A 17621-nucleotide genomic window follows, 5' to 3' on the forward strand; every position below is an offset into this window, starting at 1 on the left:
ATTGGGCTTCAGACCTGAAGAGCCCCATCACTACCTGGAACACATTCTTTAAAATCTGCACTGCAGACCCTCCAAGTGTCCCTATTTTCCAGGAACAGTCCCAGTTTTGCAGAAGCTGTCTCGGTTTCTGATTTGATCCCGGAATGTCCCACTTTTCCTTAGGACGTCTCTATTTTCATTGGAGAAATGTTGGAAGGTACAATGAGTTGTGAGCTGGTCTCGAGCCTCTTTTAACTGCCACGGGAGTTAAACTCACAGTCCGTTGAGAGGACCTCAGCTGTTCTGAAAGGCCTGGTTCCTTCAAAGGACTTCCAGGAGCAATTTCAGGTAGCAGAAAGTGCTCCTGGCTCCCCGCCAAAGATCATAGATAGCATTGTAAGGAAAGAGCCGTTTTAAAATCCTGTATTTGGAGCGAAATGTGGTCAGTATTAAGAGTTGGCTCAATCATAACACTAGACACAGTAAGTTTTGTCAAGAGTTTGCAAGTCCACTTCAAACTCTGCTTTGCACCTAAGCGTTTTTGGCAAGGTTGGTTAAATTTTGCATTTTTGTTAAGGCGACCTGGTAGAGGCTGGGAAAATGATGCGTTGGGTGGAGAAAGTGGAGAAAGAGAAAAGATTTTCTCCCTCTCTCATAACAACTGGAAATCGCAGACATTCAGTGTCCCAGGAGATCCAAGACAGAGCAAAGAAAGGACTTCTTCAGCCACAGTTGAACTGTGGAACTCACTGCCACAGGAGTCAGGGATGGCCACCAACCCTAGCTGGCTTTAAAAGAGGATGCGACAAATTCGTGGAGGAGAAGGCTATCAGTGGCCATGATGGTTATGCTCTGGCCCAGTGGTCAGAGGAAATAATACTTCCAAATAACAGCTACTGGAAAGCACAGGAGGGAAGAGGGCTCTTGTGTTCGAATCCTGCTTGCTGGTTTCCCACAGGCTGGCCATTGTGAGGGCAGGATGCTGAATCTGATGGGCCATTAGCCTGATCCTGCAGGCTCTTCTTCAGTTCTCAGTTCACCATGTTGGCTGGGGTGGTGCCCGTAAATTGACAAAATGCTTCCTGAGGAAGGGCTGGAGAATCGAGAGCTGTGTTTCCCCCTTGATGAACAGGGCGGTGTGTTGGGTTTCTTCTCCCATGGCCAGGTTCGGACATCCATCCCCGTCCAGCAGATCTGCGCCGTGGAGCGTGTGGATGAGAATGCATTCCAGCAGTCGCACATGATGCAGATCACAACGCGGGAAAATGGAGGGCAGCTGTCCACCATGTACATCCAGTGCAAGGTAGGGTATGCATGCGACCATCGTTAATCTGGCTTTGAGAATGTGATGGCTGCTCTTTTTCTTTAGGAATTCCCTTTGCATCGCTCCTCTTGGCCTGCTATGAACTTATGATTCTTGCAATAGGGCATTGTTGCTATATATGTACATCCAGTGCAAGGTAGGATGTGGATGCGACCATCGTAAATCTGGCTTTGAGAATGTGATCGCTGCTCCTTTTCTTTAGCAATTCCCTTTTCATTGCTCATCTTTCCCCCCCCTAAAATCACTTTTATTAATTTTTGCATATGTTTTCCAAACAAAACTTCACATCACATCACATCATCCTCATTTTGGCTATTATAGCCTGAGACTTCCATCAATCCTGTCTAGTGATTTTCAAATTTGCTAACCCAGAAATAGTACCTCGGGTTAAGAACTTTGCTTCAGGATGAGAACAGAAATCGTGCAGCGGCAGCGGGAGGCCCCACTAGCTAAAGTGGTGCTTCAGGTTAAGAACGGTTTCAGGTTAAGAACAGACCTCTGGAATGAATTACGTACTTAACCTGAGGTATCATGTACCAGCGGCAAATAAATGAGTGAGGGGAAATGGCGCCACCTACTGACCGGCGCTCTCTTTTCTCCGGCAGAACGTCAACGAGCTCAACCAGTGGCTCTCAGCTATCCGGAAAGTGATGGTCTCCAATGACTGCCTGCTGCCCTTTTGCCACCCGGGTGCCTTCCGCGGCAGCCGCTGGACCTGCTGTTTACAGACCGACCGTGCAGGTAACTTAACTTGCGCCCATGCTCACATATGCTGGCCTGGGGGCACCAAAGGCACCTTAGCGAGGATAATGCAGAGCTGCCCTCTTTATGTAATTAGAAGAGTTCAGATTTGATATCCTGCTTTATCATTACCCTAAGGAGTCTCAAAGCAGCTAACAATCTCCTTTCCCTTCCTCCCCCACAACAAACACTCTGTGAGGTGAGTGGGGCTGAGAGAATTCAGAGAAGTATGACTAGCCCAAGGTCACCCAGCAGCTGCATGAGGAGGAGCGGGGAAGCGAACCCACTTCACCAGATTACGAGTCCGCCACTCTTAACCACTCTCAGGGTGTTGTGGTTTTTAAAATCTGAATTTCAGCCAAGCTTTGTTTGCTGTGCAATTGGGATGGAGCCTCCCTCCATAGGAATTGTCCCCTCTCCCTCACCACCTCCCACCCCACTTCTCAAGGTTGTCGCCTGACCTACTTTCTTTGAAGGTGTGGACAGTTAGGGCAAAGGCCCTGCCCCACGAACCTAGGCTGCCATCGGCCAGCTCCCACTTGCCTGCCCCTCTTCTGTATAACCAGCCCAGGGAGGGGTGATGACTGTCAGATAATAATAGCAATAATAATAATAATAATAATAATAATAATAATAATAATAATAATAATAATAATAATATATTATTTATACCCCACCCATCTGGCTGAGTTTCCCCAGCCACTCTGGGCGGCTCCCAATCAAGTGTTAAAAACTACAGCATTAAATATTAAAAACTTCCCTAAACAGGGCTGCCTTCAGATGTCTTTTAAAGATAAGATAGCTGCTTATTTCCTTCACATCTGAAGGGAGGGCATTTCACAGGGCGGGCACCACCACCGAGAAGGCCCTCTGTCTGGTTCTCAGTGTTGCCCCTTGTAATACTCAGCAGGAGGAGGTTGGAGATAAAACTAGAATCAGTTGGCTTCTCCAACCTCTCACTTGCTCTGGCGCCCCCTACTGTTGGGCTCCCTGGCGTCTGCCCAATGAGCACCATCCACTTCCAGGCCTGGGGTCAGGTATTCTGCACCCTTGAGCAGAGGCCAGGTCCCCAGTATTTTGGCAGAACCCGCCTTATTTTAAAGGATTCCCCCCCCCCCCCCGACAAGATCCTTTTGGGACAAGTGCGTCGGCCAAATCCAGATCAGGCCCTGCACTGTGCAGCCACTCATGGCTTCCCTCATGGGTTGTGGTTTGGTTACAGTTCGGGGCTGCAGCCGCACGCACTCAGCCGTGACCCTCGGCGACTGGAGCGACCCACTGGACCCAGACACAGAGGCGCAGATGGTGTACCGGCAGCTTCTCTTGGGCAGAGACAAGCTCAGGTGTGTGTAAGGCGATGCACCGTCATGCTGGTGGCAGTGGTAGTGGTGGTCATGGGGGAGGCATAGGACTAGCTCTACTCAGAGTAGACCCATTGGAGTTAACGGGTGTGGCGAAGAGAAAAGGAGACACAGCCAAAAGCCTACTTTTTGTGGTGTCAGCTCTTTATCATGAGAGCATACAGTTAGGGGGTCCCTCAAAGGACATCTAGTCCAACCCTTTGCCATTGCAGGAAATCCTGCGTACGAAGAAAGCCTTAGAATAATAGAATTGTAGAGTTGGAAGGGATCACAAGGGCCGTCTAGTCCAGCCCCCTGCAATGCAGCGAGCTTTTGCCCAATGTGGGATTCAAACCCACAACCCTGAGATTAAAGAGTCTCAATTCTCTACTGACTGAACTATACTAGAAGTCAAAACAGGAAGCCTGCTTAAATTGCCATACTCTAACCATTAATTTGGGATGCGGATGGCGCTGTGGGTTAAACCACAGAGCCTAGGACTTGCCGATCAGAAGGTTGGCGGTTCGAATCCCTGCGACGGGGTGAGCTCCCGTTGCTCGGTCCCTGCTCCTGCCAACCTAGCAGTTCGAAAGCATGTCAAAGTGCAAGTAGATAAATAGGTACCGCTCTAGTGGGAAGGTAAACAGCGTTTCCGTGTGCTGCTCTGGTTTGCCAGAAGCGGCTTAGTCCTGCTGGCCCGCTGTATGGCGGCTCCCTCGGCCAGTAAAGCGAGATGAGCGCCGCAACCCCAGAGTCATCAGTGACTGGACCTGACTGTCAGGGGTCCCTTTACCTTTACCTTTTAACCATTAATTTGAATGGGTCTACAACTCAAAGAGCCCACAAACCAAGTAGGGGTGACGTAAGAGGATAGCTTAGTTGGTTAGACCGTGGTGCAAATAACGCCAAGGTTGCAGGTTCGATCCCTGTGTGGGACAGCTGCATATTCCTGCATTGCAGGGGGTTGGACTAGATGATCCTCAGGGTCCCTTCTAACTCTACAATTCTATGATTCTATGAAGGTGCCTTCCTGGTGCCAATAAACATGTCAGATATACCCTAAGGGAGCCAAAGTCAGACATGCAATACCAGATGTCCCCACCAGAGGCCACCTCTTCATTAAGGAATTTCCACTGCTATCAATATCAGCCATTCTTTCTAAGAGGAAGATGGGGCAATTTGGCTTTTAAAAATCAAAAGGTCAAGATCTCATCACAGACCACATAGGGGGCCTCAAGCCTGAGGAAAACATCACTGCTCAATAGCAGAGCACATTCTTTGTACTAAGAAGGTTCCAAATTCAACCCAAAGCAGCTCCAGTTAAAAATGGCTCAGTATTTGACCACCAAATGGTTCAAAATTTACGGTATTCACTTATTGTTGGCTTTAGTGCACAAGATCTAATCCTGGACTAATCTTGGCTAGGACTGTGTCAGCCTGCCAGTTTCAATAGTTCTGGATTTCTTGGGGAGAAATCCAGAAAAGTGTGAAATTGTTATCGTTAATTTATTAAGTGTTCTGTGTGCTGCTCTGGTTCGCCAGAAGCGGCTTAGTCATGCTGGCCACATGACCTGGAAGCTGTATGCCGGCTCCCTCGGCCAATTAAGCGAGATGAGCACCGCAACCCCAGAGTCGGCCACGACTGGACCTAATGGTCAGGGGTCCCTTTACCTTTACCTTTAGGAGTCTTTAAGACGCAGGTGGTGCTGTGGGTTAAACCACAGAGCCTAGGGCTTGCCGATCAGAAGGTCGGCAGTTCGAATCCCCGCGACGGGGTGAGCTCCCGTTGCTCGGTCCCTGCTCCTGCCAACCTAGCAGTTCGAAAGCACGTCAAAGTTCAAGTAGATAAATAGGTACCACTCCGGCGGGAAGGTAAACGGCGTTTCCGTGCGCTGCTCTGGTTCACCAGAAGCGGCTTAGTCATGCTGGCCACATGACCTGGAAGCTGTATGCCAGCTCCCTCGGCCAATTAAGCGAGATGAGCACCGCAACCCCAGAGTCGGCCACGACTGGACCTAATGGTCAGGGGTCCCTTTACCTTTACCTTTAGGAGTCTTTAAGACGCGGGTGGTGCTGTGGGTTAAACCACAGAGCCTAGGGCTTGCTGATCAGAAGGTCTGTGGTTTGAATCCCCGCGACGGGGGTGAGCTCCCGTTGGTCGGTCCCTGCTCCTGCCAACCTAGCAGTTCGAAAGCACATCAAAGTGCAAGTAGATAATTAGGTACCACTCTGGCGGGAAGGTAAACGGTGTTTCCGTGCGCTGCTCTGGTTCGCCAGAAGTGGCTTAGTCATTCTGGCCACATGACCCGGAAGCTGTACGCTGGCTCCCTCGGCCAATAAAGCGTGATGAGTGCCGCAACCCCAGAGTCGTCCACGACTGGACCTTTTAGGAGTCTTTAAGTGACTATAAATTCTAAGAGCATGGCATAAAAATGGGGTGGTGGTGGTGGGAATACATTACAGTAAATGCCGTACATACTATAACCTATTGAAAAAGAAACAGCAAATTCGTCATAATCCATGCCGAACGCCTGGGACACCCAGCTAAAGGTGACAGCCACACAATACACTGGACGCCCCAGGAGGGGAGAGGGCTCTTGTGCTCAGGCTCTGCTTGTGGGCTTTTCACTGGGGCATCTGGTTGGCTATGCTAAGAGGTAGAGGTAAAGGACCCCTGGATGGTGAAGTCCAGTCAAATGCGACTATGGAGTATGGCGCTCAGGCCGAGGGAGCTGGCATTTGTCCACAGACAGCTTTGCCAGTGGCCAGCAATGCTGGTGCTTTTTTTCTTTAAAAAATGTTTAGGGGTACTCTCATTTTGTCTCAAGAAAATCACCATTTTATAGTTCAAATGGGGGGAAATAAATACAGTGGTACCTTGGTTCTCAAACGCCTTGGTACTCAAACAACTTGGAACCCAAACACTGCAAACCCGGAAGTAAGTCTTCCGGTTTGCAAACATTTTTCGGAAGCCGAACGTGCTCCGTTTTGAGGGCCACGCTTCCATTTTGAGTGTTACGCTGAGGTCTGTCTGTTTTTGCTATTTATTTTGCGTTCTCGTTTTTGCGGCTTTTGTTTTGTTTTTGTGACAGTGTGGAACCCAGTTCAGCTACGGATTGATTGTGTGACTGCAGTACATTGTTTATTGCTTTCGTTTTATGGATCGGTGGTCTTGTTAGATAGTAAAATTCATGTTAAATTGCTGCTTTAGGGGTTGTTTTTTAAAGTCCGGAGTGGATTAATCCATTTTGCATTACTTCCTATGGGAAAACGTGCCTTGGTTTTGGAACGCTTTGGTTTTGGAACAGACTTTCAGAACGGATTAAGTTTGAGAACCAAGGTACCACTGTACAATAAATGGACAAAAGTACAAAGATTCACAAAATGTTTAGGGGTATGCGTAGCCCCCCCCCCCAAGAAAAGCGCTGAGCATGGCTAAACTGCTATTGGTGCATGCTGGACCAGGTGGGCCACTGGCCTGATCCAGAAGGTCTCTCCTTATGTCCCTATCTCTGTTTTAGCAAGAGATGGCAGGGATCCAGCCTTCGGCATTGCAAAGCACAATGCAAAGCTTGTGGTCATCTCTCCCCAGGAAGTAACATCCCGCACCCTGTTAAGGGAGGAACATGAGCAGGCTGTAGAATGAACGGCAATTTCCTCTGGTTCTCGAGTTTAATTACTTGTCTTGTCAATTCAAGTAAAAACTGTAATGGATAATCGGAGGGCCCGGGCCTCCTGGGTTATGAGTGATGGAGCTTTTGATTGCTGCTTCACTCTCCCGTTGTTGCGCCTGTTGTGACGTCGCTCCCATCTGAATGAGCCGCGTGATTGATAGCATCAATCTGCTAGAGAAGCGAGCGGAGCGGATGGCTTCCTGCCGCCAGATCTGATGGTTGGGCCTTCAGCACATTTCCCAATGCAAAATTGTAATAAAGAAATAGAGTACAGTGGTACCTCGGGTTACAGACGCTTCAGGTTACATACGCTTCAGGTTACAGACTCCGCTAACCCAGAAATAGTACCCCGGGTTAAGAACTTTGCTTCAGGATGAGAACAGAAATTGCACGGCGGTGGCGCGGCGGCAGCAAGAGGCCCCATTAGCTAAAGTGGTGCTTCAGGTTAAGAATGGTTTCAGGTTAAGAATGGACCCTCCAGAATGAATTAAGTTCTTAACCCGAGGTACTACTGTATATATTTTTTCTTTTTAAATAAAAAGGGTTTCCTTTGGGTGAATGCCTTGTCCCTTTTCCTTAAAGTGAAGGTGGTTCTTAGAGTTCGTAACAATTATTTCCCATGGAAACGGAACTAGCATGCTCCCCCCAATTTTTAATATATTTTTTCACTTATTTATACCAAAAAAAATCAACTTAAATAAATCAGCTTAAATAAATAGACACTTGGGGCTTCTTTGGGGGCAGAATTGTTGCCTGTTGGCTTGCTTTTCAAAGCCTGCAATTTAACGATTGAAAATGGAGTCCTATGCATGTTTACTCAGAAGTAAGCCCCATTGCCTTCCATGATACTGGCTCCTTGGGAAGTGTAAATAGCAAGGAAGGGAACCTTGAGCTCAAGAGTCAATTCATCTTCTCTTTATCTGATGCTTGGCCACACCCCTTCACCAGGCCACGCCCTTCACCAGGCCACACCCCTTACCAGGCCACACCCCTTACCAGCCCTGCCTCGTACCCTTCTTGCGTGTTCTTTGCCTGGCTGGAATGCGCCCTTGAACTCTGATGAAGCCTCTTGCTTGCCTGCATGGAGGGATAGATAAGGGTACGTGAATGTGTATAGAAACTAGCCTACTCTACAGAGGTAAAATTTATATCGATTGCTCCACTCACTTTTCCCTCTGTCTCCGCCCACCCCTGGCATTTGGCCCTCAGAAGGTTGCCCAGAATGAAATGCAGCCCTCTGGCTGAAGAAGCCTCCCTGCCTGTAGTGTATTGGGTTGCCGCCCTTGGGAGTTTGATTGCGCAGTTCAATTAGCTTGCAGCCTTGTATCAAATTATTCCTACCTTTCCCTAGGGAGAAATACCTGGAATTTTCAAGCACGGGGGCCACACAGGAGCAAAGCAGCGGGGCCCGGAAAGGTAGGTCTCTATTCCTCTTGTGTTGTCAGAGATGTAAGTTGAGTCGGAAAACTGTAATTCTGCCTCCGAATCCAGGGTTTGACTTCCTGGCATTGTGATTATGCTTGCATGATGTGTGTGATGCGGCTCAGCCTGTGAGGCTTTCTCGTTGCTCATTCTGGAACTACCTTCCATCCATCGCCACAGCGCCTGGATTTTGCCCGTTTTATCTTCTACGGTCATTACAAAAACTTTAAGCCTGAGTTTGCCTTTTTCCTCCTCCCTCCTCCTCCCTTTTTCCTTTTGGGTCACAACACTGTAAGCCTGAGGACAGAGGCTGACTTGCAACTCAACGTCCTGAGAGCCTTTCTGGTTAAACAGCATTGCTTAAAATCCTTTAAAATAAAATAATAAACAGTTCACATGACATTTTGGGGAGGGGTGTTGTCACTAAACGTTGCCAGCTTTTGTGTGAGCAGAAGTGGGGAAGTGGAATTTGATGCCCTTATCAGATTTCATGTCTCTGGTTTTGCTGTTGCGCTCTATGAGCCCCACCCCACACCCTGCCCCCTTGGTCACAAGCTGGTTAGCATAGTTACCTCCTCCCCCCCCCCCTTGAAAAAGCCCATAGAGCTGAAGGAGGAAGTTGGAAGAGGGACACTCTATCTCACTTCCTCCTTCAGCTCTACGGGCTTTTCAAGGCTCAGAATAGTTCCACAAAACTCCCTCAAAATTCCAGATGTTCCCACAGGCCTATAAAGGTGGGCAGCCCCTTTGGGATGGAGGGTCTGAGCCGATTGGTGTCCACCTGGCTGCCTCAGAGGGAAGAGATGAGGCAGTGAAACCTCCTCTGTCAGCATCCCTGGGACCCACTGCCATTTGGATGCTCCCCCCACCCCCAGAGCAGCCTATGTCAGCAGCTCCAGGACCCGAATTCTGCTTATTCCCCTTTTCCTGTTCCCTGTTGTATCCTGCCTGTTATGTAAAACTGTGAGCTGCTTTGAGTAGCAGCAGGAAATGAGTAATAAGGATGTGAGTTGCTGGCAGGTCTCACTACTGCAGCCAGCATTCTCTCTGCCTCTCTCTCCAACTGTCCTGGTTTGCCTCGGTGGTCCTCAGCAGAGAATATCTGGTGGTCATTGACTGCCAGCATCACTATGCTTTAAACAGAGGCCTCCTAAATTTACTGCCTTCTCAGCCCACTAACAGTCACCAGAATCCTAAACTGAGAACAGCGGAGATCATACCAAGTTCAACTTAAGGGTTAACTCTGTGTTAGTCAACTAGCCAAGCTGGTGAGTGAAGGTGTTGCTTAGCAACGAGGCACTGACATGATCCTTGCTGAGGTAGCACATGCTCTGATTGACTGTGTAGTTCTGGGAGAGTTTTTCCAAGGGCTTCCATTTGGCTTCTTCCCAGGAAGAAGAGTGTTAGGAGACCCCCTTACTTCTCTCACAGAACTACAATCCCCAGAGTGGTTTAACAAGGAATCGTTCTTCTCAAGGAACTCTGGGAAATGTAGTTCTGTGCGGGGGGGGTTTGTCTCCTAACAACTCTCAGCACTCTCAACAAACTGCAGTTTGCTTCAGGATCTCCTTTCTCCGTAGATCTTTATGCTCCCTCTGCCAGAGATCTTGCAGCACCTCCCTCATGGGAAGGAATTGCCTCATGGTTTCAAGGACCATTGTGCTACCAGCAAAAAGAGGCACGTTGATGCACTCCCAGCAAATTCACCTTTCACTCCCCTCACAAAAGCTGCTGTTTGCCATCCTTTTGTTGCCGGATCTTCTCTCCCCTTCCCCTTCGGAAAAGCTGAGTGATGTCACAGCAACTCGGCCAATCCGTGCTGTAGTGTGGGGCTAGCTTTACGTTCTGTTGTGTGTCCAACTGACAAATTCTAAACTTAGCATTCCCTCGCTCTCCTGAAAGCTGGAAATTAAGGGCCTTGGCCCTCCCCAGTGGGTCTCCCGGATCCATGGGAATGGCGAGGTCTCTTCAGCTCTGCCATCGCACGACAATGAGGGCTCTGTGCGTCCTTAATCAAGTGTGAACAATTCCATCTCCTGGATGGTTGACCAATGTTCACGAGGCTGGAAAGCAAAGCGTCCTTGAGGTAGTAAGGAGGGACGAGGTGGGGGCCTCCAGATGAAAGTCTTGACTATGGGCCAATGGGATGGGGGCTTCTCTGAAGTACAACACGACTTGACAGTTCCTAGGGGAGCCCAGCAGGATGTAGCTCCTTTGCTGAGAACCGAAGGCCACATAGGCCACTTCCCATCCCCGGTGGGCTCTTAGTTGCATCTTCTGCATCTGAATCTACAGCGTCTTCAGTTGAATCTTGCATTTCACCATTCCCCGTCCAGGTTCTGTCCATTTGGCCAGTCTCAGATTGACATATTGAAATATACTCGGAGTCGAGAGTGGATTTCATGCTCTTTATTCAGCTCATAGTGGTGAGGAGGAATGGAAGTTCCCCCAGAATGTCTGCTTTATATACATTATTTACACAATGGGCCCCACATGATTGGCTAATTCCGGGATTCTCCTGTAGGCCAATCAGGTTGCGGATTCACTTCCACCTGGAGCTGGATTGGGTGGCTCCTGTGGACCAATCAGACTACTTCACTCTGAGTCCTATTGTTCTAGGACCAATCAGACTGCTGCATTCTGAATCCTATTGTTCTAGGACCAATCAGACTGCTGCATTTTGGATCCTATTCAACTCAGTATATAACACATATTGTGCCAGATGATTGATCATTGCCAATGGAGACTGGTCCACAAAGGTGAATGGGGCTCTGCCCCACCATAAGGACATAAGCAGGGCCTGCTGGATCAGCCCAGGAGCTCATCTAGTCCAGCTTCCTGTTCTCACACTGGCCACCAAAACCCCAAGCACAGGAGCCCTCTCATCCCTTGCGGTTCCCAGCAAAGGCCGTGTGTGGGATTTGTGGGACATCATTGCAGTGAAACCAACAATTCATGTTTTGCCAGATAGGCACATGAAGGGGCTGAGGCTCACAGAGCCTTTCTGTAAAATATGCTAGAGAGAACTCTGTGAGATCACTTCCTTTATCTGCCTTGGCAGGAAGCTGTGACTACATACTTCCTTCCTGCCCAGGCAGCCTTCTCTTTCTTCATTGTGCTTCCATCCATGCTGACCTCATAGGCATATCTGAGCTCTGCAGCTCAGACACCATTTTTGAGCTTAACTTTTGTGACTTAGATAGTAGTTATAAACCTGCCTCCATTTTTGCTACTGAAATGGCTGCTTCAAGAACTAGATTATGTAAGTAAATGCTACTTTTACATCTTCACAAAACAAGGCCCCTGGTTGGCTACTGTGGCAATGACCTGTTAGTGGCCAGATCCATCAGGACTCTGGAGGATTATTCATTCATTTGTTTACAGCATGGGTACCCTGTTCCTCAGACTGGCTTATATGCAGCCAGAACAAGACAAACCCTGCCCATGCAGTCTCACAACCACAACCACAACACGGCACACAAGGAAAAAGGGACAGGGAAGGAAGAGGAAAGTATATTAAAAAACCTCAGACACTCATTTCTAAATAACTGTTCCTACAATGACGTGGTGGCGCTGAGGGTTAAACCACAGAGCCTAGGACTTGCTGATCAGAAGGTCGGCGGTTCGAATCCCTGCGACGGGGTGAGCTCCCGATGCTCGGTCCCTGCTCCTGCCAACCTAGCAGTTCAAAAGCACGTCAAAGTGCAAGTAGATCAATAAGTACCGCTCCAGCGGGAAGGTAAACACAAGTAATTTCGTTGTCCCCGAGAGGGGGCAATGACAATAAAGATATTATTATTATTATTATTATTATAAACGGCGTTTCCGTGTGCTGCTCTGGTTCGCCAGAAGTGGCTTAGTCCTGCTGGCCACATGACCCGGAAGCTGTACACCGGCTCCCTTGGCCAATAAAGCGAGATGAGTGCCGCAACCCCAGAGTCGGCCACGACTGGACCTAATGGTCAGGGGTCCCTTTACCTTTACCTTTACAATGACCAGCTGGTGCAATTCAGGGGCAGGAGGTGCCTGGTGGAGCTGATGAAACAAGACCTGTTTCCCATCTCTCCTGCCAAGGCAGCCTGGTGGAATGGCTTCCCTCTGTTGACAGTTGATGGGAGAGGACACCCAATGGAGCATATGTACCTCCAAGGCCACAAATAATCTTCTGCATCTTCTCTCGCTTTCTCCTCCACCTCTCTGGCCTCACCCCCAGATGCAAGCGCTCGGAGGATGGAAGCCACTGCCCAACTCTTAGAAGTCATTCAGGATCTGCAGAAGGCCCACGATGACTTTGAGCGCCACGAAGAGGAAGCAAAGGCAGCAAGCGACCAGGTGCCCCACCATCCTTAGGTGGGACGCACGCACCCCATGTTTGTTCCGTATTGTAATGGTGTGTTTACATAAGTAAGGGGGATCCATTGCCTGCCTTGCAAGTTGGATGGCTTTGGATGCAGAGTTGGGGCTTGGGAGGCAAGTTAGGTTGGTTGTGGAGAGAGAGGGAGACAGACAGACAGACAGACAGACAGACAGACAGAGAAAGGATGGACGAATGTCTTTGATCTCCTCCTGGCTGCACCCAGTCTACGCTCTATATCCAACATGGTGCCCTTCATATGTTAGACTCCAACTCCCATCAGCTCCAGCCAGCATTGCCAATGGTCTGTGACAGTAGAAGTTGTAGTTCAACAGCATCTTGAGGGCACTTGCGTGAATCTGTGCCAGATGTACAAGTAATTCCTGAAGTGTCCTCTCTTGAATCACTTTCTCCTTACAAAGGGGGCACACTTAGGCCAGTGGTTTTGTGTGGGGGTGTGTGTGCATGTTACAAATCTGTAGAAGCACAGATTGCGGGCACAGCATCCTGGAAAAATTCAGCCGTTGGGTGTTTATAAAAGGGATGAGGAACCTGTGGCCGTCAAAGGTTGTTCGACTCCCAGTTCTAGTTGGCATGACCCATAGTGAGGGACGATGGGAGTTAGGACTCCAGTAACATTCTCTAATCCTTATTTTAAAAGAACAAGTTTCTATCCCTTACAGTTAGGCTTGAAAGCCCACAGGCAATGGCCACCAAAACCGTAGAAGTCAAGGAGGTGTCTGGCTGCAGCTCTCTTTTGGTGGGCATGGATGACTTCACGTAGCCAATTTGCAATAAATTGTGGAAAATTAATTTTAGAAAAGCACATTGGAGAATATGTTCTGTGGGAATAGGAGATATTGTGGGCATTTTGTATAACTGAGATCGCAGAATCTATTCCCGGCGCAGAATTGGCAGTTTCTTTCGTAGCACAGGAGGCAGGTTCCTTGCCCCCAGTGTGTGCCCCCCTTGTTGGTGTGCAACTGTGCTCCACTGTGGATTGGGGCCATGCCCTAGCAATTTGCCACGGTGCTAGGAGCAGTGTGTGTGCAATACAACAACGGTGGGGTCCTCCTGATCACGTCTCCTGGTTTCTTTGCCAAACTCTTGCAGTGCAAGAAAGTTTCTCCTTCTGCGGGTGTGCCTCTTCCTCGCCCTGTTAAAGCTTTTGTGGAAACTGCGAACGTTCAGCCTGTGATCCCCCAGCGCCTGTATAACATATGTTAGTTTAGCATTGAGTACCCCTTTGCATTTGATCACACGGTTGCAGCAAGCAAACAGCCCAGGACTGTCAGTTTGAAAACAGCAAGAACTCCTTTGATCTGGTGGATTCAGAACAAGCTAGTTGGTGTACAGCCAAACACAGTCTTTCAAACGCCGTGATGTCTTTTTAGATAAGGATTCAGCCTTAAATAACTTAAGCATTCTGCTGGAGAATCTCAGATTCAGAAGGGATGGGCGATCCTTTGGAGTGAATGGGGCATAGCCCTGCCAAACTCAGTCTGCCCTTGGCAAGCCTCCTACCTCCCTGGCTTCTTACTTACACCCAGTCCAGGGAAAGGTGTTGGCTGCCACTGGTTATCCCTTGCAAGACTCAACAGGGAGGAGGATGTGGACAAAGTTATAATTAAACTGGCTTTGCCTGTCATTGGCTCTGGCGCCACCTACTGTCAGACCTCCAATGCCAAGGGGCACTGGCTGCCACTTCTTGGAATATATGGGAAATGAAAACAGCACTACCTGTCCCCCCACAAAGAGAGAGGCGCGCAGATTACAAAATGCAGTTAACTAACCCTATTTCCTGTGGTGGCAGGTGGTTCTGGGAGGCCAGGGAACACCTTGAGATGCTTTGCAGGTGAGACACAGTGATTTCTTTGCATCATTTTGGAAGAGATCTTCTTTTCCTCTCTGGGCTCTGTCCAGTGTTTCTGCCCACGAGCCCAAGTTTTAAAGTTGCATAGTATTCAACACAGCAGTTGCACTAGCGGAAGCTCTCTGGGCAACAGACCGTGCAATCTTTTGTGCAGCAAACACCTTCATCTGTCTCTTGCACAGCAACGGGTCCACGGAGCAAAATGTTTCACTACCAGAACAAGCTAAGCGACGAACTCAGGGCAGATTCCACACCATGCATTTAAAGTCCATCTACAGCAGATGGAAAGCACGTGACTTCCCTTGCAGAATCCTGGGAACTGAAGTTTGTGAAGGGCGCTGGGAAATATAGCACTTTCAGTCCATTAAACATTACAGTATGAATCTGCCCTTAGTGGTATCTTGGATACAACCCTCTCATTTTTTGTTACTCCCCTCCATTTCTTTTTTTCCTTTTCTGCTAGTTTAGCAACATCGGAAGTTGTCCCATACGGAATCAGGCCATTGGTCCATCTGGCTCAGTATTGTTTACACGGACTGGCAGCAGCTCTCCAGGGTTTCAGGCAGGGGATTTCTCCCATCCCTACCTAGAGATGCTAGGGATTGAATCTGGGACCTTCTGCACTCAAAGCAGACGCTCTTCCAATGAGCTCCAGCCCTCCGATAGCTTGATTCAACCCGAATCTCACTGAAAACCTGCCTGTTCAACTGTTTTTTGTCCCCCACCTTCTCCAAGGCTGGAGAGAAATGTCTCTGTGTTTTGAGGGCAGCGATGGCGGCCCTCCCACCTCTCTGAAAACATTACGCCTGTTTTTTACTGTAAATGCAGGCAGATGTGACTCACACAGGGGCAGTCTAGTGAAAGGACCAGAAATAGGTTTCCCCCCAGGGAGCTGAGGGCAGGCTTAGGACAGGCCTCCGGAAGCAGGTGTTTGCTTGCAGTAGGGGAGCCATCAGGCGGGGTATTATATTTGCAATGTGGCACACGACTCACAAAGCCCCTCCTTGCCGCTGGAGTGATATTTGGGGCAGTGAGGAGTGGGGAAGGCTGTCGGACCAGGCTCCTGGCTTGCTGGGAGTGCAGAGAGATAATAGCTTCACGAACCACGTTTCTGAGTGCAGCAAAAGCTGCAAAGCCCAGCTCCCCAGGGACGCCTTGCCAAAAGCTGATGGCGCAGCAGCACTAAATGGCCCCATAAATCATGGCTTGCACCAAAGCATCTGTGGCACAGTCTCCCTTGGGTGGGTGGAGAATCTTTAAGCCCTGGGAGATGATTTCCCCTTTTTCCTGCTTCCTGAACAGATGAAGATCTCCTAGGAACCTCTGGGCATTTCTTATCCAGTCCAGAACCTAAGAAGAACCTGCCGGATCAGGCCACCTGGTCCAGCTTCCTGTTCTCATAGTGGCCAACCAAATGCCCAAATTGGGGGACTGGCGAACATGATCTGAGCACAAGACCCATCTCTTCTCCTGTGGTTTCCAGCAACTTTCAACTAGCCAGCTGTGGTTGTGTTGCTTAGAGAACAAGCCAGCAAGCTAAGTCTTCAACTCTGGGTCCTGCACCCTCTCCCTCTAGCAGGAGGGGCCACCAGGGACCCAAATGCATGCTGCCATGGCAAAAAGCACAAAGCTTGCTTGCCACATGGTTCCCCCAACCGTTGAGCCCAGAGAGGGAAACCTGGGTTCCACACCCTATCACTCTCAGACCCTCCAAGTGTCCCTTTTCCCCAGGGCTTTACAGAAGTCGTCCCAGTTTCTGATTTGACCCCAGAATGTCCCACTTTTCCCTAGGATGCCCCTATTTTCACTGGAGAAATGTTGGAGGTTATGGAGTTATGTGACCCCCCCCCCCAACCAAAAGAGATAAGTATCTATACAACCTTTAGAAGACATCTGAAGGCAGCCTGGTATAGGGGAGTTTTCAAATGTTTAATGTTTTATTATGTTTTTATATATGTTGGAAGCCGCCCAGAGTGGCTGGGGCAACTCAGTCAGATGGGTGGGGTATGAACAATAAAGTTGTTGTTGTAGTAGTAGTTTGTTGTTGTTATGGGATAGGACATCCCTATTTTTATTGTGCACTCTGTGCTGTGAAGATGATGGACCTTGGACTGGTCAGTCAGCCTGGCCTACCTCACAGGGCTGTTGTGAGGATTAAAAAGAGGGGAGAGGCCCGTGTACATTACCCTGAGCTCCTTAGAAGAAGAGAAGTCTGTAAATGTGAATAAATGACAATGTAGTATTTGCCCCTTTTCCTTTCCAGCATTGGTGGTCTAGCACCCTCAAGCAGCTGCTGGTGTCCAGGTAACTCATGAGGGCTTGCCGAGGCTATTATTTCTCTCTCATCTGCTGATTCCCTTGGCTGCAGACTAATGGCAGCAGTGGTTAGGGAGCTCGCCGCCATTTTGTATTTTCCAACAATGCCCTGGGCTCCCATGTAGCATCCCTCCAGAGCATTGCATCATGGGGGGATTTAAATGGCAGGTAGCTTCTCAGCTGTTGTCATGACACAAGCCCATAGGGACAGTGGGGAGGTGATATCATGAGGGAGGGACTTCACGCCCTTTTGCTGGGGGCTCCATCGAACCTGGAGCTGGCTGTGGTCCTTTCACACATGAGCAAATTTGAACATCAGATTTTACCAATGGAAAGCTGGTTGAACTGCTGGGATCTTGATACCCAAGGCAGCCAAAATTTAATTAAATGTTGTTTGGAATGTACGGAGTCCGTGCCTCCTTTTTAAACAAACAAACAAACAAACAAACAAACAAACAAACAAACAAACAAATATCTAAATAACTGAACTATATTGAAGTTTTTTATTATCTGTTTCTAAACGTTGTTGCTCTCAGCCTCTGGGGAGGGTTTAAAACTGTCCATTTCAAATTAAAAATGGGGAAAGGAAGTTGCTGTG

At 48.8% G+C, this 17621-nt stretch overlaps 1 protein-coding gene across 1 annotated transcript in view; it reads left to right on the forward strand.

Annotated features, from left to right (window-relative positions):
• RASAL1 (RAS protein activator like 1) overlaps positions 1-17423 on the forward strand; it is a 67890-nt gene extending 50467 nt beyond the window's left edge. The window contains exons 17-21 of the mRNA XM_028710100.2: positions 1145-1282; positions 1909-2044; positions 3267-3387; positions 8410-8474; positions 12694-17423. Coding sequence (XP_028565933.2) covers positions 1145-1282; positions 1909-2044; positions 3267-3387; positions 8410-8474; positions 12694-12830 — 597 coding nt within the window. The 3' untranslated portion in view covers positions 12831-17423. The remainder of the gene's footprint in view (positions 1-1144; positions 1283-1908; positions 2045-3266; positions 3388-8409; positions 8475-12693) is intronic.
• The last annotated feature ends 198 nt before the right edge of the window (positions 17424-17621 follow it).

Source organism: Podarcis muralis, chromosome 16, assembly GCF_964188315.1.
Source record: "Podarcis muralis chromosome 16, rPodMur119.hap1.1, whole genome shotgun sequence".
Lineage (NCBI taxonomy): Eukaryota > Metazoa > Chordata > Lepidosauria > Squamata > Lacertidae > Podarcis > Podarcis muralis.